This window comes from Puntigrus tetrazona, chromosome 20, assembly GCF_018831695.1.
Source record: "Puntigrus tetrazona isolate hp1 chromosome 20, ASM1883169v1, whole genome shotgun sequence".
Classification (NCBI taxonomy): domain Eukaryota; kingdom Metazoa; phylum Chordata; class Actinopteri; order Cypriniformes; family Cyprinidae; genus Puntigrus; species Puntigrus tetrazona.
The window spans coordinates 26,926,052-26,947,024 of NC_056718.1; the positions used below are offsets into that span (position 1 = coordinate 26,926,052).

General features: G+C 37.6%; 1 protein-coding gene and 1 non-coding gene across 2 annotated transcripts; one reads left to right on the forward strand and one right to left on the reverse strand.

Annotated features, from left to right (window-relative positions):
- Window positions 1-181: 181 nt before the first annotated feature.
- ganaba (glucosidase II alpha subunit a) lies at window positions 182-14,233 on the reverse strand. Its single transcript, XM_043219305.1, has 25 exons — window positions 14,101-14,233; window positions 13,675-13,764; window positions 12,980-13,088; window positions 12,635-12,762; window positions 11,680-11,859; window positions 10,212-10,277; window positions 8,975-9,032; window positions 8,800-8,881; window positions 8,603-8,699; window positions 7,673-7,853; window positions 7,179-7,332; window positions 6,269-6,504; window positions 6,035-6,161; window positions 5,874-5,953; window positions 5,641-5,781; window positions 4,656-4,752; window positions 4,471-4,572; window positions 4,012-4,255; window positions 3,801-3,865; window positions 3,640-3,716; window positions 3,476-3,550; window positions 3,170-3,283; window positions 2,564-2,676; window positions 2,365-2,465; window positions 182-1,402 (listed from the first exon to the last, which is right to left on the reverse strand). Exons 1-25 carry the CDS (start codon window positions 14,118-14,120, stop codon window positions 1,293-1,295), a joined length of 2,847 nt encoding a protein of 948 aa, XP_043075240.1. The 5' UTR covers window positions 14,121-14,233; the 3' UTR covers window positions 182-1,292.
- A 701-nt stretch (window positions 14,234-14,934) lies between these two features.
- Window positions 14,935-15,069, forward strand: LOC122325624. The gene has a single exon (XR_006247363.1). It is a non-coding gene; the product is annotated as a small nucleolar RNA SNORA57 (small nucleolar RNA).
- Window positions 15,070-20,973: the final 5,904 nt, after the last annotated feature.

Sequence of the window (20,973 nt, forward strand, 5' to 3'; positions counted from 1 at the left end):
GTTAAACGTAACCTTCTTAAAAGCAACTTCTAGTATGTATATAGGCCTTCATTTTTATGGAAGGTCATTGACTTGTTAACTGTAGCTTTTAAAAATCTGTGAAAGTGTTGTTGAAGAGTTGCCGGATTTTTGCACAAACAAGAAAAAAATGTCATGAATTGAAATAAACACACGCCAAATATCAGATGAGCCACTTTTATTTCTACCATTCCTACGCCAGAGACATTTACTGCAATGACACTTTACGTTTTCGTGTGCTTTTCTTACTGTTTTTTATATTTAAATCCATTTTATTCCGTTGAAATCCTTCAAAATCAATCCTCATGACTGCTCAGCGTTGAAAAAACTTGGGTAATTTAATCAGAGTTTCAAGGTTGCTCTTTTTTTTTTTTGCTGCTCAAACTCATCGGTCTCTTTCAAACAACAGCCTCAAAGACCTTTACCAAGCCCCGTTTCTACACTCTTATTCTCTTTATTTTAACAAAACCTTACTACTAATAACTGATGGCGTCAGTGCTCTAGTAAACAAAGGTATAAATAATAACATCTATTAATTCATTTTAAAATATTACCAACTAAATTTATTTTCCATTGGTCATTTAGTTTTTGAAAACGGTCCCTTATAGTCTATTTAATAGAGATTCAGAAAATGTCTTACTCAAATGAGAATTTGGTTTTAAAAGAGCTAAGCCACTAAAACAATGGTCCTAAAGTAGATTTATTAATATGTATAATGAAATTGTAGTTATTTCTTTAGATTCTGGAGTGAAATAACTGGTTTCATGAGATTTAATGTAAAATATTAAATATTTTTGACTATTCATAATTTCCAGTTTCTTAATTGCCCATTAAAAAAAAAAAGCATATCTCGGTGCACATGATTTTTAATTTTTGAAGGTTAAAATTTATTTTTAATGCCAAAACACTTAACGACCTGAGACAGAAAAAGAAAAAATTATAAATCAACATCATCTACATTTTTTTTTTTTTACTTTCAACCAGTTTTTAATTTTGTTAATTTGAATGTCAAAAGCATGTCTAAAAGAGAAGTTTCAGCCTGCTCTGTGAAAAACAGAGCTGAATGTCATCAAACCCCTCTCTTAATACACTGGTCCTGTACTTCACTGATGGCTTCTCAAAATTTACCTAACCCTAACACATATATGGTCTTAAAAACATCTGATTCCTCGGTTCCTCTATGCATGTTCCCGTTCCTTGTTTGGTCTCTCATTTTGTAATCGTGTCTGGTCAAGTGCTTATCTTTTCTCCGTTGTTTGCACGTCGTCCCGGTGTTACCGCAAGACTACGGTCCAGTCTGCCGCCGCACTGACCCCTGGCTTACGTAGAGTCAAAACTGCGAGTGAAGAGTCAAACTCAAACTCTAAAGCTGACTCTGTACCATCTGAAAAAGAGAGAAAGTTTTTTTTTTTTTTTTACTACAAACCGGCCTTAATTCAGGACCCTGATTTACTTAACTCAAATGACCAAAATAACTGAATAAAACATAGCGTATGGGAGCGTTCAGTGCTCACATAGCATTAAATGCGAATAAAACGCATCTTTTCCCTTTTAATTTATATCTAGTTGTATTCACGCTGGCCCTTTAACACACTTGACCGAGAAAAAGTGCAGGGGAAGAGTTATTGATTTTATTTTGCACCCCTCTGCGGTGGACGCATGCAGTTCGGGAGCCGTGCTGACCCCTCTCCTAGTAAACAACCAGAGGACCATGAAAGACATCGTCTGCCATCAGTGGTTCACCCGCAATGTAATGAAGCGACGAGAGTACTTTTTGTATGCAAAGAAAATGAAAATAATGACATTTATTCAACAATCTTCTGTGTCTCTCCACGTCACCACAGAACCATTTGAGAGTATCGGCTGGACGCTGTTCAAAGATGCGTTTTCAAATCAAAGTGTACATACATAAAAGAAACCTCCTTATACATGACACAGAACAGTGTACGGGTTGAAGCATTGATGGCAGATGAATTAGTGTGTTTTTCATACTGTACCCTCTCAAAATCCTCTCAGTTTTCATCCAAAATATCTTATATTGTGTTTTGAAGATGAATAAGGCTTTTATGGAACGACAAATGATTGACCCTTGGAATAACCCTTTAAATAATGTCCCTTTCCATATTATGGGGACACTTCCATGGAGAGCATTTTCTCCCTTTTTAGTAAGCCTGCTTTTAATTGTTGCTTATCCGATTGTCTGATAAGAACCTGCATGGTAGAAGCTTGTGAGAATGCATGAATTTAGCAGACTATTATTCATTTAAACATAAGGGAAATCATAAGCAATTTATCACACGCAAGCCAACGATATTCGCCGTTAACCACTATAACAGTGACACTGACCTGCATTTTTCAGTGTGGCAGAGGACGGTCGACTGCCTCCGAAGATCACAATCTTTTCTATCCAAGAGGCAGTGGAAAACTGGGAGTCTAGGGCCAGATTCCTGACGAAACAAAATTAAAAACAGATGAGTGACCAGATTATAAGAAACAGCATAGCAATCTGAGAAGATCTGAGAAGATCTGTAAAGAGCAGACCGACCTGGAAGACAGCGTGTCGGCAGAGAAGGACAGATGTCTGTGGACAAACTGCTTTGCTTCTTTATAGCTGAATGTGTGGAAGTCATCGATGTACAGCTCTCCTTCAGCAGAGCCCTGAAGCACAAGAAAGTAGTCAAACGTTACTTAAACACAGGTGAAAACAATGTCAGATACGAAAAGCTGAGTTCTGTTTGGATTTCACTGCTGAATACATCACGTTTTTACAGTCAACATTTGCTGAGCACCAACATATGTACTGTTTTACTATTATTTACAACAGCACATGCATTTTCATAGGTTTAAATGAAATAATTTGTTACAAATAGACGATAAAACAACCAAAGCCGTCAGTTTCTGAATAACATGCAATATATTTAAGCCATAAAATAAACCACAAACCCCACTTCGAACATCCATTGTTTTACAATTACCCAAAAATCTCATTCTGATATAAGTACAGAGTCTGGAACTTACATTTGTATTGTAGTTTTAATATTATCTTTTCTATATTATCTTTGATAAGAAGGTTAAAAACTTTACATAATTTGTTACATGTAATTACCCTTAGCAGATTTTCACTCATACATACTAGTATATACTGAATCACCTGAGAATTGAGAGCAACATAAAGAGTGTACGGGTCGTTTTCCATACAGGACGAAGATCTCCTAACACGGTCTTTTCTGCAGATAATGGACCCTCCTCGCTGGAAAACTGGGATCTGGAACATGACACAAAGCAGGATTTAGCCGTCTGATAAATGCTAAAACACAAATGCTGCTGCAATAATAAAAAAAAACATTAAAATAAGTGTATAGGAAATCCTTTGACCTGTCATGGTAAGGAAAATCATCTGAAACCAATTTTAGTAACATAAAAAAAAAAAAGTCATAAAAAAAATGTCTGGACTCACAGAGCTCATGGTGACAGGAATGTAGAGGCTCTGATCTCCATCATGCTTCTGGAAAGTGTGAACATCATACCAGACCTACAAGAGAAACCAGAGGAAACTTTAGAGTGACTTGGAAGAGCTAAAAATCCATCCGGACCGTGCCATTCAGCGTTAAATACATTTACCTCGCCTTTCCCAGGCAGATAGGCAGTAACACCAGTAGCGCCCTCATCAGTGACGGGATGCACCAGCAAATCCTTTCCTATGAAGAGAAATAAACCTATTAGCCTTCTCTGCAACATTTATTTGGGCACATATGTACTACAATTTATGTATAAAAACTCACCAATCAAGTACTCATCCTCAATTGAAAAAGTAGCGCCATCTTCAGGATATTCTATCCATAAAGGTCTGTAAAAAGTTCGAAAGTAATATCACAATCAACTCTTCAAAGTGATTGAAGAGTCATTTCACCATCATTTTTTGCTCTTATAGGGCATATTTTTGTTCTTCTTTTACCCCAATCCTCCACTAATTCTAGAACCTTTCTGACTCACCTCATAACAGGCTGTCCGGTGCGGTGTGCGTTGTAGAAAAGCTGGTACCAGTACGGCAGGAGAGCATATCGCTGGCGTATGGCCTCCCGGATGATAGCGGTGTTCTCGGGTCCAAACAGCCAGGGCTCCCTGCGAGGTGTGTCTATGTGAGCATGTGCACGAAAAAACGGCTGGTAAGCTCCCGCCTGGTACCATCGCACCAAAAGCTCAGCGCTGGGATGTTTAAAGAAACCACCAACATCAGCTGAGGAAGAGGAAGACAGGTACGGCATGAGGTTAACGGCAGACATTATTATTATTATTATTATTATTAACAAAAACTTTTTTTTGCTGTCACTCAACAAAGAGGCGTTAGCAAGTTCACTTTTGGTGGCTGTTATTTTGTTCACCCATTGCAAGAATTGCATCTCATTTGCATTTTAGCATGCATACTAAAGGTAAGCACCTCTCATCACTCACCTCCACAAAATGAGATGCCCACTAAACCCAGACTCAAGCACATGGGGATGGAGATCTTCAGATGGCCCCATTCGGCAGCGTTATCTCCGGTCCACACTGCACCTGTGAGAAATTAGAGAGAGGAACGTCACTAAACGCTCTGGTACAAACAAGGCTGGCGTGTGATGCGAGCATGTGCCACTCACCGTAACGCTGGGATCCAGCAAAAAATGCTCGAGTCAGAACGAAAGGTCTCTCCACTCCTCCTGAACGCTGAATCAGGCCATCGGCGGTCGCTTTTTGCTGGTACACAAAAGTATTGTTAAGAAAGAAACTACACAGTTTTTTTTCAGTCCTTCTCTGTATTACACAAGTCTTTTAATACTGAGGGTATTCTTTAACATTTTATCCAGACCAATTAATATTATATTGTTATATTATAATATACACTAGTTAATATAGCTGTTGTGTAAATATACAGTATATATGTATGCAGAATACAACCCTGACAAGAATAATAAATGTAGATTGCAACCATCATTTTTTTTCCTCTCCAAGATACGAGTTCAGATTAACCCATTACACCGATAACATGGCAAGTCAGGTGAACCCGTTACACTGAGCGCAGGGCAAATTGTCACATGTCAATTTACCCTGTAATTCAATAAGCGTTGTTTGGAAAGTATCCAATCGCAGTGAGTTTACGAAAACATTCTCTTTTGCACTTTTTACCTGAACTTGGCCACCTCACATCTTATTTTGATATCTCAGCAAATATTTACCTTAATTTGTCAGTTTTTACTGGAGGGTGAATATTTTTGAGAATGTGATTAACACCATTACCCAGAATCTTCACACTAGTGAGAAATTTTAATACTATTAAAATATTTAACATTAGCAAAGTTAAACTTACATATTCATTAATAATTGGTGACAATTACCTAATTGATTCATAATGCTAATCATGAATAAATCAAAAAACTATTTAAAAAGGTATGCTTAACTTCTTCGAAATATTAAATTATGAATATTTTTAGTTCTTGTAATTTTGAAGTTAACATTTTAAAATGTGGCCAGGACATGTGGGAATGATTTTAATGAGATTAAATGTTTTTTGGAATAAAGAACTGATGTGGCTATTTAAAAAAAATAAATTATTAACAAACGTATCACAAAAAAAGGTTCTCTCACCACATAAAGGCCATAAAGGTTGTGAACGTCTCTGTGCTCCCAGACACCATGAAGTGCATCTTTGTGCATGGTGACCTCAGGCCCATTAAACACAGACGGCTCGTTCATGTCGTTCCAGATGTACTGATTCTCCATGGAACCCTGGACGAAGACACACAACATTTAATACAAATACAATACTAACCTCAACAATGTCGACATTTTAATGTTGAAATGTGTTCAGAAACCCTCACCTCGTACTGGTCATAGGCAAACTGGCTGGCCCACCAGGCTCTCATCTCAGGGTTAGTGAAGTCTGGATAGCCTGAATTACCTTCAGCAGAGAAAATGCGTTTCAGAGCTCTGGAGAGTTTGTTGCATTGATTTTAAGACGGCTGTATGAGTAGCTACACACCTGGCCAGCACCAGCCTTCGTAGTCTCCTCCATCTTTGTTTTTGACATACAGGTTTTTGGAGCGAATCTCATTGTGAATCCTGTAGCCACTGTCCACCCTGATGTGAGGATCTACAATGGCCACTAACTGAGGAGACCGAAAAAGCAGTGTCACACATTTATGATTCTGGACTACGTAATAGGTTTTATCCATTAATTGTTGATTGGATTTAAGATGAGATTTCAGACACTCACTTTGCGTCTTTTGTCCATCAGACCTTGCAGCATTTCTTTAGGTTGGGGGAACTTGCTGGGATCCCAGGTGAAGTAGCGCTTACCATCTGCGTGTTCAATGTCCAGCCAAATGAAGTCATACGGGATGTCATGCTCATCAAAGCCCTGATCGACAGTCTTTACATCTTCTTGGTCATTATAGTTCCAGCGGCACTGATGATATGCCAGCGCAGAGAGAGGAGGAAAAGACTGAGTACCTAAGAAAGAGAGGGGTATGTTTAGGAGGATGATACATGTACACTTAGATACACTTAACCTAGTAAACTGTAATCATTGTGTTATCAAGTGATTAATCACATCCCAAATATGGATTTGGATAAAATGGATAATCGATCCATAATGTTTTTTTGTTAGCATAGTATGCATATATAACAACCTAACAACTATGCATGTTGATGTTTGCCAACAAAATTTAGTTCCAAGAGCATGTGCGAGATGTGGTATATTTAGCAATTTTATTATTGATACAAATCTAACTCAAAAAGTTAATCATGTGTATTTTGATAGTCCTGGTTTATTTGTAAAGTTTGGTTTCCCTACTAAATTTCTTTCAGGTAAACATTGAACCAAATGCAACATTTAATGAAGGTAAAGAAATATTCCAGGTTATTGTCAACCTACATATTATGTGATGATTATGTCATTTGTTTTTACAGATCTCCCGATTCATTTAATTTGAGATCTGAGGGCAGTCAGCAATACTATACCAAACATTTCTCCAAAATGCCATTCTGTTATGAAAAATATGACTGAGTAAATGACAGATTGACTGAACTACACATTTAAGCTGAAACCAACATGAAATGTCTCACAAAGTTCAGCAATAACACCACATGCAGTTGGCCTTTCCTATTCCTGTGTGTTTGTGCACCTGTAAGCGAGGCATACTGAGTGAAGACATCCGCAGGTTTTGGTCCCAGCATTATGAAGACATCAATAATACCACTCTCAGATATCCAGCGTACATCTGTCTGAGGAGCTTCACTAGAAACTTGTACAAAGTCCAGTATTTTTCCAAACATTGTCTGTAACAGAGACACACATTTAAAGGAATCGTTATAAAACATTTGAAGACATTTTGCTTATACCAAAACTGATACACTTGATCAAAAAAAAAAAAATCTCCAATATATAGTGCTTCTCTGATTTAACCTTGTCAGCCGAAAGCATTAGACCACTTACTAAAACAACTAAAAAAAGAGCAGGGGTGTGTTTCATAACACAAGTTTGCCAAATAAGCCAGGTTTGAGTTAGTCTGACTTACTGTCATTTGATTTATTTCAAAATGAATCATACTAACTGAAATAAGCCTGGCTTGTTTGGTAAAGTTACTTTATGGAACAGGCCCCAGGTTGCTCATCTCACCTTTCCTGCTGTATTCGAGCTGATGTCCACCCATGTCTCTGCTGCATTGAGCCAGAAGATGCCCATGGTGCGGTCAGTGCTATGAGATATCAGGACAGGAACTGCCCCATAAAGGGCCATTGGGTTGTGTAGCTCATACTGAAAAACATCCAAGTTGTACAGCCGATATGGGTCTGAATCACTGTGAAAAACAACACAGCAACGGTTTAATGGAACAGTCATTTTTGTGCCAGCATGATACGCTAAAAAAACTAATAAATGATCAGCTGCTGTCACGTAACATTTCATAACAATGGAATTTTAATCAAATATATTCAGTTTTGATTTTGCTGGTGGACAGCACAGCTAATAGCAAAACCAAGCACTAGCCAGCAATAATCTCTCTGGACCAGCATACAGTTTTTTTGACATATTTATTTTTTTAATTAATGTCTGCATTTAAAAAAAAAAATCCTCATTTTCTATTTAAGGGAATAGTTCACCCAAAAATTACAACTTGCTGTAATCCACCGCAGGCCATCCAAGATGCAGGAGTTTGTTTCTTCATTGAAACGGATTTGGATATATGTAACATTGCATCGCTTTTGGACAACAGCCCAAAACAGTTATAAATACATGGGTGTATTGTGATGTGAGAGGATGACAGGAGATGGACTTCCTTTTTACTGGAGAAAGTGTTATGAATTATGGACTGGAAGCAACAATTTAATGCTAATGATTCTGACTTTACAAGATGTTAATTGATGTACTGGAGTCATGTGGGTTACTTCTGGATCAGTGGCATATCTTCTATCAGTTGTTTGGGCTCTCATTCTGGCGGCACCCATTCACAGCAGAGGATTCATCTTAAATCATCACCCGTTTTGAGTGAACTATTCTTTAAGCTGCTAGCGTGTCCCGCATCAATCTCATGCAAGCGTAAAAACTCACTCTGTGTTTTTGAGTTTAAATGTATCTGCGTGTTCCGGAATGCCATAGACGTGTTCCACACCAGGTAGAGAAAAATCTAAACTAATAGATGATGGACCTGAGTTTAAAAAACCAAAAACAAACTTGATTAGTATTCTTACCAATGTTCCACTGAGTATGTTATAGAATAAATAAGATTTAACCCCATTTCAACGTACCATTGGGCTTTGAATCAGTATGAGATTTAAATGTTTCATCCCACATGCCTGGTTTACTTTCTTCTTCTTTTATCTGTCCATCCTATATAATAATAAAAGAAAATAAAGAAAGTCAACAGGTTATGTTTGTGTGAAAAACAATGACAAATTGTAAAAAAAACACATCTACACACACCTCATTGGTTTGCTGCTCCACATTCTCCTGTTCGGTCGCTTGCTCTGACTCACTTTTGCTGCAAAGCAGGCAAAATTTCACTTAATACAAATGTGCAACGAGCAATGCAATACCTGTATTTGATAACATTTTGCAATTAAGCACAAATACATGATGATTCCAAGACAAACCAAGCATTTGCTTTTACCGGCAACTGCTATTTAATGCATGTTTTTGTTTAATTTAACTATCTGTGCAATGGTGGATGGAGTCAATGAAAAGGCATTGGTCAAGTAGGTTGGTCATTAGCACAGAATAAGTGGACAAATTAAACATTATAAGTACATTCCAAATTGCCTGCTTGTGTGCTATTCTTTGTCGTATGAATAGAGCGAGAAGCATGTGCACACGAAAAATTTTAAAAAAGAAAAAGCGCACTTTAAATACCCAGATAATGCACCTAAAAAACAAAAAAAAAATATGAAGTGTGGAATGTTGGACACTTTATGCACTCAGCTGTCACAGCTTTAATTACTTTGCATAATGCATAGTGTATAAGTGCATCATTTGGGACACAGTTTATGTATCACCTGTATAAAAAAAAAAAAAAAAAAAAATGGTGAATGCAAAAAAAAAAAAAAAAAAAATAGGCAACTTGTTTCTTCACAAAACGCTATTTTCATCTACTTGATCATTTAGTGTTCTCAAATATTAAACCGAGCCAGAAGCACAGATGGCAACCTACATTTGTAGAACTGGCAACAATTATCAAAAGCAAATATACTGTACATTTTTGTGGATGACTTGTTATTTTTGTTTTGTTTAACCTAATACGGTTTCATATTGAGTACATTTTTTTTGGTAAATATCTAAAATCCACCAGGTGCAACAAAATGTAGAGTTTGAACACACTATATTATGACTATATAATGTCATGCTAAATCGGCTACAATTATTATTTCGATCTAGAACACACATACACTTAAACTAAATCAAAAGCAAATTGTACACTACTGCATAAGGTGTACATGCATAATTTAGGGTGACACATATATTTAAACTAACATGTTAATTAAAACACTGTGTTTAAAGCAATAGCTCACCCAAAATGAACATTTTTGTACCTGATTGTTTCCTGAGAATGGGTAAATATTGGGGAAAAAAAAATATTCATTTCGGGTGGAACTATTCCTTTAAGTAAAAGAAATACAAATCTAAGAATGTTTTTACAGTTAAGAACTGGACAAATGGGTGTTACCTAGAGAAAATGCTCTTGAGCGAGTCCCACATGCTACCAACTGTGCTACTTATTTTATGAGAGATACTGCTGAGCGAGACAGAAGAGAGGAAAGTTGAGAAAAAGAGGGGAAGGAAAATAGAATGTGATGAAAATTTCAGTAAAAACATTTACAAATGTATTTCTGAATGAAATTTCTGACACAACTTGATCTATCCTTATCTGAAAGAACCCAGTATTTAAAAAAAAAATTTGTGTCATTTTAACCTGATGGCAATTATGTGAATATTTTTATTCTCGTTATAAAATCAGATCAGATGTCAGTCATATTGTGCTTTCAACAGCACAAAACACCACAAACCAACCTATATGGTCACCATTTGGACTCCATCAGTAGTCATTCAAAATGATTGAAGTGTGCAGAAACATACCATGAATCCAAAGTTGTGTGTATATAATGCCTATAGATACTTCTGTAGAACCAGTAATCAATGCAATTCCTGTTCAAAATCAAGTTTAAGCTTTAAGGTTTTGTTGTTGCCGTTTCATCTAAATGCTGTGAATATTCTTAAAATATTTTCTGAAAGCTTTTTGAAAGCTCCCGTGAAGATGATGAAAGGGAAAACCAGAGCTAAGGTCACTTTGACGATCGCTGATGTGCTTAACTGGGCTTAGATGAAAGCAGTCCTGATTTAACAGAGTTAGTGCAGACAAAGAAAGCCAGAAAAGAAAAAAAAAAGAAGTAACAGAAAGATTACAAGTAGAAAGTAATAGACATTAATCCTCAGATTTTAATCAGTGAACACAGAGGGGGAAAATGCATTCCTGCAGAAACAATCCTCTTTTATTTTTGTGCAAAAATTCCTGGAATCTGTATTCTAGCCTTAAGGGGTTTGTCACCAACAGGAAATAATGTTTTTAATTTCACAGTTTTTTTAATAGTAGCTAGCTATTCCGATAAGGTATAACTAATTATGCTCAGTCTCATGTGTTTGAAATTTGTTTTAAAATCTTAATTGTCATGAAAATAATGCAAAGTAGATTGTCTAAAAAAACAGGCATAATTTTCTTTTTTTAATAATGGTGCCTTTGAATTTTGAGGTGAAGTATTAATCAGACAGCATTAAGAAAGTAGATAATTTTACATAATGTCAAATCATTGGATCTGTGCATTAAGCTTTGCAGTGTAAACGCAGCCTGCAAGTATCGTATAACTGCAGTGTGTGCTTGTAATAAACAGAACATTAGTGTGCGTGGTCATAGGTTAGAATTTTGTTATCATTCTTAACGGGAAGACTGTGCGTTTATGAAAGGTAGAAAGAGTGAAAAAAATATTCAATTAATCAGAAATACAGCCCAGGAAAGCAGTGCTAACCTTTTTTCGCATTTTGTATTATTTACTGAATATTATTTAAACCTTTTGATATTTATATAACGCAGGTGGTATCAGTTGTGAACTTTCTGAATGCGATGGCCTTTCTGGACTCACGTGTCCTTGCGTGCCCGTAGGTGCTCGAAGGCTAACAGGCCACGGGAGTTGAGTGACATGAGCACTTGAGGACCCTCAACAATGTCCAGCCGAAATGGCTGAGCACTTACGATGAGACGCTGATCTTTGCCGCCCAGAGACAAAACCAGACTATTCTCATCCTGAGCCACCACGGAGAGCCTGAAGACACAAGACAACAAAACAGCACAGCTCAACAATCATTTCTATAAAGATGACAAGGGGTACAATTGTGCAACAATTTACCATCTTCAAAATAGAACCTTCTCTAGATAAATAAAAATACAAGAAGGATTTAACAGACACTATTTTGCATTTCTAAATGAACAGTATCAGCTAAAAAGTTGTTCTGTTTGGCCAATATGTTTTGTAAGCAGATTTTATTTTGCCCATTAAATCTTTAAGTATTTAATTTCTTATTCTTAATTACTTTTTTTTCACATTCATTTTACAAAAAAGTATTACTAATGTAGCAAATGTATAAAACTAATTGGTTCAGTCAAAAATTCTAAATGTTTTTCAAAATGTACAGCAAATGTTATGTACATTAGTTTGGCTAAATAAAATAGTGCAATATCATGTTAATTTGGCCACCATATCTAAATTCTGGAATACACAACTTTTGACTCGGTTTACGGTCTAGTATATCTGCTTACTAAAATCCAGAGCCGGTGCAGACTTAAACAGTTTTAAAATAAAATTGATTTACAAACCCAGTAGACCAGGATATCGAACATGTTGGATGCATTGATTTACAAAGTTATCAAGTGTACGATTTCAGGTTTTAAAAGTCCTGTAGCATATTCCAGGCTTAAGACATCATACCGGCCATCGCACTGATCAATCACCAGGGCTGGCTGTGTTCAGTAAATGTGTAGCTGTTTCATCTGTATACAGAAAAAGCAGTTCTGATGGTGAAGGAGTAGACGCGACTTACGTTTCGGTAATGGGATCAGAGATGAGTACATCTGGAACCTCGTAACGAGGCTTAAGTGGTTTGAGTTCATTAATCTTCACCCGTGTCATGTTGCCCTGCAGTCTGTACAGCTCCAGCAACAAGCGAACCTACAAACAAACGCAAAGAGTCTCAGCTCTCCCACACTGTCCGATGATTGTTTGGGCAAAGGAAACATTTTTTAGGATCTGCATTTTAAAGTCGTCATGACGCGACGTCCCTCACACGTCTCTTTCTGTGACGCACACCCGAGTGAAACGACTCCTCGAAAAAGAAGAACATGCATAATGGAAATACGGATCTGTTTGTTTCTGTATATTCTGTGACCTTGTTGTTGTCATTGATGAGCTGCAGGGTGAGTCTGGAGTCGCTCAGCTCCAGCGTGTCCAGCAGAGCTCTGTACGGAGACTGGCCCGGCTTCAGCTCCCTCTGACGCCTACAAAACACCAGACATGTCACAGGTGGGCATCTTTCTGAATGCGAATATGGCTAAACGCTGTATCTGAGAAAAAGGCTTTGGCAGTAAAACAGGAGGACTGAACAACTAAACTCGTGTACTGTTTAATCACGTTTCCCGTTTAGCTTGTTCATACCTAAATGTCACAAAAAAAGGTGAGGCGAGTAGGTGAATTTAAAGAAAATTTGTAGTTTACTAGAGCATGCTGAAAAGTGCTCTAGTAAGGCATTTTGGAGAATTGGGCAGCAACTGTTTATTAGCTTGTCTTCCTGCAGAGGGCGCATGCTGGCTCATTAACTTAAATATTCCGTTGTGCAACACGCTGGCGTTTTTGACTTAATGTTTAATACATTTGTAAACTACTCTGCACGAATATTAATTCCAAGGATCGAAAAAATATGATGGGATTTCCCTCTTAACAACAAACCACCGTGACTAAGCAATCCTGAGCGGCTCTTAGACAGATCACATGACAGCGTACATACATTTTCCGACAGCCTCTGATTCAAGCTCATGTTTTCCAGGTCGATCAACTTCTAGGTAACAGGGTGCTCTTCATACTCACTTGCAGAAAGCGCTCTGGTCGCATGTTTTAAAGTTGCTGCGGTCCACAGCCTGAGCGCTCAGACACAACAACAGAAGCAGCGGCAACAAACTGAAAGAAAACACCAAATACTTCACAAAATACACTAAACGGAAACCCGAGCGCGCACACGCTAGTACTCAAGCTATTTAATAGCAAACAGACACGAGTGTACGTGATTATGGTAACTTTTTAGCATTATTCCATTGTACCGCAACAGTACTCTTTTGTGAGGAAAATGCCGCAAATATTTCTGACACCGTGAGGAATAAATTCATAGGTTGTGAGGACATCTAAATATGTAATATGCATACCAAATGGGTAAAGTAAAAAACGAGCTTTTCAAATGTATGGCTCTTCGATTTTATTTACACATAATCCTATTATCCTGCCTGAGCAATACAATACCTGTCACAGGAAGCCGCCATCTTGCCTCCGTGTGAACTTTGCCCTCCACGCGCGTCCAGTCAGCTCAAACGTGTCGTACACGTGGACCTTTTCAAGGAAACTAAAATAAAATAAATATGCGCGTATGTTCTCGGTTTTTTTCTGCATTAATCGCGAAAAATGCGTTTGCTCTCATTCACACATGACGTGCTACAGCAACCAAATAATTGCAACACAAGAAAACGCCAAAGCATTTTCGCGCCATATGTAGACAGGGTTTCACTATTTCATCAGTGGTCTGGATCAAGAAGACACCGAGAAACGTTATTTGGCCTTTTGGAAATTCATAACTTTCAGTTAATAGTACACAAGTGCGTTCGTATATTTTAAAGTATCTATTAAAAGTGTGTTCATATATTTTAAAGTATCTGCTTACTACTGCATAAAAACGATGTACATTGTTTCATTTGACAAACTGTTTAGTAAGAATAATAATAATAATTGAGAATTGCTTCATTATTATTTAAATTATAATTATTTAAATACTCGGACTTTTAACACATATCACGTTCAAGACGTTGCTTCTCCGTCGTGACTTGATGTCGTCCGCTGATTGGATGGCTTCACGTGACGCTAAAATGACGACACAGCTAATATAAAAGAAGGCTGACGGCCATGCGACGTTCTCTGTTCTCTTCTGCAGCGTTGAGGAAGCGTCATTGATGGTACGTGAGATACTGAATTTGTTGTATTATTAGAGATTAACGTATGTTTAGTGTTTTTATGACGCGTAGTTTATTTCAAATGAGGTAATGCTATTAAAGTACCAGTTTTGTGCTGCATTTAGTGTGCAACCCTCCTTCTTGGCATACACGTGGTTTTTCTGTACGCGTGTATGTATGTGTGGAGGAATACTAGTGCCAGTGCAAATGTCTTCGGTGCCAGCATGTTTCCCATCAGCTGGTTCTATCCTCAATCACTGGAACACATTTTCGTTCGGGTTCACTTATGCTAGTATCCGCTTGCTGTTTTGTAGAACACTTAGTCTCTTTCTCTTGATTTTGTTTTCTAATTACGACTTGCCCTTTTTTCGTAGGTTGCCTGATTTTGTTTCCGTGGTTCCTGACCACTTCTGCAGAAGAGAAGCCGTCCTCGGATGTTCTGAAGGAAATTGTGTTTTTGGGTTTTGTTTTGTTTTTTTTGTCCCCCCACATGCTTTAGTGTAGGCGCTCTTAATTTGTATTAGGTTGTTAAACCTTAACAAACGTGTTTAGAAATGAATTATCTTAAATTTTGTATGCGTGGCATGCCAACCCCATTTCTGCCATGACCTAGACAAAAACGTGAGTGGTGTTTCTTTTGTGTGTGTTTTTTTTTTTTTTTTTTTTCAAAAGATCCAATAAACGAAAACAATTTTAATTCTCAGGCTTGTTTGTGTTTTTATTAACTTTGTTTTTAAATATCCCTTTCACAATAGATCTTGATTGCCCTTTTTTTTTTAATGCATTTAGCAAAATAAAAATCCAATGGAGTATCTATAAAGCATAGTGTTGTAATAACAGGAAAAACTAGTGTTCCTTAGAGGCTGGTTTGGCTCTCCAGGCATTAGGGGAAAGCTATCAGTCTACATTTAATTTAATCAAACTACATTTACTAAACCGACTTCTTTCCAGGAACTCATTGGCTTTCCTTCTTGCAAAGGATTAAAACTTGAAGATGTTAAATGTATTTAAAACCTTTAAGCAACACATTTTGAGGCAACATTAGTTGATGCTTTTAAAGTGGCGCACCGAACCTTTATACTGGCACAACTGTTTTTTTTTTTTTTTGTGAGATGGTAACTAATAACTTAGTCTGGCGTCTTTTAATGTGTAGCAGTAATTTTTCATTGTGAATGCTGCTTCCAAAAAATTTCTAATATGCACATTTATTGTTGGGTGTCGCAGTATCCTTTTGATTTGTCTGTATGGCCAAATGTAAGGAACATTTTCAAATCACCTCACATCAGTTGAAATTTTGGGAATAGGTAACATTTGCTGTTGAAACGTTTTAAAACTGAAACTTGATTGTTTTACTGTGGGGTTTTTGTTTTTACTTCTCAACACTATGTAACCCCACACATATATTTCACTGTTCAGAATGTATATTGGTCAAACATGGGCCTTTTTTTTTTTTTTTTTTTCTTCCCCAAAGGATGCATTTTTCTCAGTCCTGTTACTGAAATTCAAGTCTTTTAAAAGGCATGTTTAAACAAATCAACTAATTCTTTTGTCTTATGTTTATCCTAAGGAAATGGTTGGTAAATGAAGTGCATATGATACATTTACGAAAATAAGTAACAACTAAAACAAAAAATAAAGTCATTACTTAAATATTCACACCATTAAATCACTGCAACTAATTCCTGTTACTATTACTCAGTCCTGTTATGGCATATAGGTAACAGGACTGAAGGCGATAGGAGTTTTGAGCATAGAATTCTTAGAACATCTAAAAACAATTTAAGTGACAGGGCGGTACGGTGAGATTTACCCTTTCAGACACGATTAAAATATCAAATATTTTGAAAAGAAAAGCCTTACCTTTGGTCTCCCCATCGCCTTCAGAAGATCTGGATAATGCAACTTCCAGTTGAAAAAGTGTCTTTTGAAATGTCCCAGGTTTATCAGAGGGGGGAGTGTGTTTGTGTAACGGGTATGAGTGAAAACCTGGGGACCATACTAAAATGTGTATTTGAAAATAAAAGCGTAAATGCAGACGTAATGCAAAAAACAACTTCCTAAGGGTTTTATAATATCCCACGGCAAATTATAGAGGCAGGGTGTGAGAACGTGCTATGTTTTTAGTGTTCTACGTAGTTTTTATAAATTATTTTAATTATAAATTTTCAGTTTTGCAGTTGGCTAAACGTGAAGACAATTTGTTCAATAATATCATTTTCAGAGTTAATTTTCATACATTTAATATTCTGGGGATATAAATGTTACCCATTCGGTGGAGTGTACCTCTTCTGTTGCTCGTAAATGCCACCGGATCAATAAAAATGTGCGGACCTAGTAAGCTATAAATATACCTCTGTAGTATGCTCATACAGCCACAAGGTGGTGCTAAGCATCTTTCCACCAAAGTAGCCTACTAGTAAATGCACGCAAATACATTGCGCTTCTGTGTCTTCTTAAAAACGGATTTAAAGTGTTCTTGAAGTATAAAAGCATACGTTTTAAAGTTTCATTTAATGATCCACTTCTGAGTTATTTTACCGCACATCTCAGTGTATTTATTTACCACGTTGCTGCAGACCTGGTATGGTATGATATCATGCAGGCTCCGAACACGGCTGTGTTTTGTCACCGCTAGTTCTTTGAAGTTGTTTTGGTGTGTGTGTGTGTGTGTGTGTGTGTGTGTGTGTGTGTGTGTGTGTGTGTGTGTGTTCAGCCCCACGATTCCCAGTTATCCCTCAGCGCTATGATAGACCACAGGACCGTCTCAAAGCAGAGCCACAAACTAGGGCAGCGTCAGTACCACAGTAAAGGACATGTCTTCCCAGAGTACAGTTAAGGATTTTTTAAGCTGGGTGTACCTGAAATGCCGGTCCTGACTGTTTCACGTGAGGTACCTGTCAAAGCGTGGGTTTCCTCATGTCCAGATGCTGCGGTTATAGCCCAGGCACTGCTCAGCCCTTCCTCAGTGCCCTGCCTATAGCCCAGGCCCAGGCAGGCAATCATCTGCTCACAACTAATGCCAATTTTGGTGATATGTGTGTGTGTGTGTGTGTGTGTGTGTGTGTGTGTGTGTGTTATATATATGAAAATGAGTTATATGATTGTCCCATATTTTCATTGGAAGTTGGCAACACTAGACCACGACCAGCAACAGGACCATCTAGAGTATGTGCTTTTAAAGAGGTCCGGTAAGTGCTCTCAATAGAGATTTAAATTTACAATGGGGCTAATACTGTATTATTATCATCTAGCCATGAACATTGTACATATTTGTGGTTTATAATTACAAAATATGCAGTATTCTCTATATATATTGGCCAGAGGATGATGGGTCCCCCCTGCTCAATCTTGGGTTCCTCCCAAGGTTTCTCCCTACATGTAACCTTAATTTTGGAGTTTTTCCTTGCCACCGTTCCCTTTGGCTTGCTCACTGGGGGGTATAAAAATACTGTAATACTGCTCTAGGGTGCATGTCGTACCCACTTCTCTGGAAGCACCTTTCAAGGCCAGTGTTCACTGTCACCACTGTTACTCTTCCATGGAACTTGAGACCGGTGTTTCTCGTTGCCATTAGTTCCACAGGCCTCATTACATTACCACAACTCTTAATTTTGACACATGCACACATTGGCTAACACAGACAGAGGATATCATCGTGACATTTTTTGTACCCTCTTGTTTTCACAATCCATTCCTTGGCATTGCACGCTCCTCATCATTACAGGAAACAGCAAAAAGCTCTGTTTTGTGGCAAATAGCAGCCACCCCTCAATGACCCGGAGGACGGCAATGAGTTGATCTGTGTTTGTCTGGCTCTTTGTCTGGTCTTCTCTCTCTCCACCGTTATGACTCATCCTTATATTTTTCTGGAGCTCCTCCGTGTCTCGCATTACCATAAGTTCCACCGGCCCTGCTCCATTCCCACGGCTTCACCCTCGCTTGGCACAATTGTTATAATGGTTCTTCCCTCCGTTCCTCCCTCAGAGACCCCTTAGTGCCACGGTCCATCGCAGGTTTATCACAGGTCCATCACAGAGCCTCATCGCCACAGTGCAGGTCAATCTCCAGTCTAAGAAGATTGACCATTGAGCAATTTTTTACTGAGGTCAAGGTACCTGGAAGAATGTTTATGGAGCGATTTTTATTATAATTTTAATTTCTCTTGTTTTTTTTGCACCAATTGGGCTGATTTTTTTATGCAGACCTAGCAACCTCATCTATGGCCGTGGCCCAGGTCCACGGCGCCCATAACCTCATGATAGAAATAAGCCATTAACTATGTAACATAATGCATAAAATAAAGAAATAAATGAATAATACATTACATGCTTTGTGCTTTATTTACAATATTTTAGCCTAAACGTATTGCAAACATGATAACGCATTATTTAGATATGACGGGAGAGTAAAAACTGTCCCGAAACTCGTCACATTTACATTATTTTTTACTTTTGTCATCGTTACTGCATTTCCTTGTGGTTGCAAAAGTGAAACATTCTTACAAAGCGCAAAAAATAAATGCACAGATATAGAAGAGTTGTGAATAAAACTGCACATACCTGTCAAGCATTTAAGATGTAGTGGTGTTAAAACAAACAAATGTTTTAGATAATATATTTGCGATTTTCTGAAGCAGTTCTTTCACATTCTTCTCCAGAGCCGCCAGCATTATTGACACTGTCTTCAAAAAGCTAACTTCTGGTCGGTTTGATCGAATGAATTTCATCTAATGTTTTGGGTACAGACTAACTCATTCTAAAAGCAATGGCACATTAAGTAAAGTTGACTTAATATTTGTTGTTACATTACTGAACTAAGCGCTAATATCATCCCTTCAATTTTAAAAGATTTTTTTGGAGCTAGTATAGCAGATGTTTCTAGCAAGACGTTACACTGCGTTCACATTAGTACTGCTCGCTGAATTCAGCATCGTTCATTACAAAGGCTTTCTTCGTATAAGCTTTATTCATAAGGTACAAGGATTCAACAATAAACAATAACAATGTTAAAGCAATAAACATGATTCTGGTAATACAGACCCAAAACAAAGCAGCCTAATTTTATCAATCTAAAGAAATCAGATATGCAGTCTGGTTTTAAAAGGGGAAAAGAGATGTATTAAATCACATTCGCATTATTTTGATTATTCGAATAGAATACAGATACAACATCAAACAAAAAGTTTCTATAATTAAATAAACACAACCCTTGCCAATTCATATTCCATCATGATTTGGTATTAAAACGGTATTAAATATAATGTGTGGGAACACATTATACTCAGCTGACTATTGTTTTGAGGTATTAAACATTGAAAATGTACATCCCGAATTACACTGTAATTCTACAACAGATTTTAATAGCGGCTGCCCGAGATGAAATAATATCTTTAATAAATTTAACCCCAATCCTAAACTTTTGTTACTCTGTTCTTCTTCTAGAATAAAACACCACGTTATTAATCTCTCTCTTTTTTTTTTTTTTTTTTTTGTGGTGGTGGTGTTACCCTGAAAGGGTGAAGCGTGGGAAAGACATCTGACCTTCATTCCCTGGCCACAAATAAGGTTTATTGCGTAAAGAAATTCACGCGTCTCTGATCCAAACGGATGGAAATGCGCGTGCCAGTCTTTAAGTCCTGCGGTCCTGACACCTGTCAGACAAAAGCGTGAGCCCGCCATGTGTTAAAACCAGGTAACAGTTAAGCCTTTTGTCCTCATTAGCATGTCTCTGATGTCTAGCAGTCCTTTCCCAAGAGTTCAAAAGCAGCTGAGCGAAATAAACTCATCGCAGGGTTTTGCACAAGGGTCAAAACGAGAGCACTAAAAAAAATAGATCTTTAATCTTAGATTTTTTTTTTATGCTAATGCTCGTAAATGTGCTCATTAGCTATACACCATGCTCCTGTATACATTTTATCACGTCGAAAGGAAACACTGTGATTTGACACGCATTGTTGCCCAAAAGCCGCGCGCTAGGTTTACGCGTAGGCCCACACACGGTGAGCATCTATACGTCGCGTATCATATGCACGCTAAAGTCCATTTCTGCGTAACGCCAATAACGTAACATAACGTAACCGCGCCACCGATACGCACTTTCGCGAGTTACAGGCCAGTATCTTTGTTTAGGCGGATGTCTCCAAGGTGCCGAGGCACGTGGCGCCTTTTCGCAC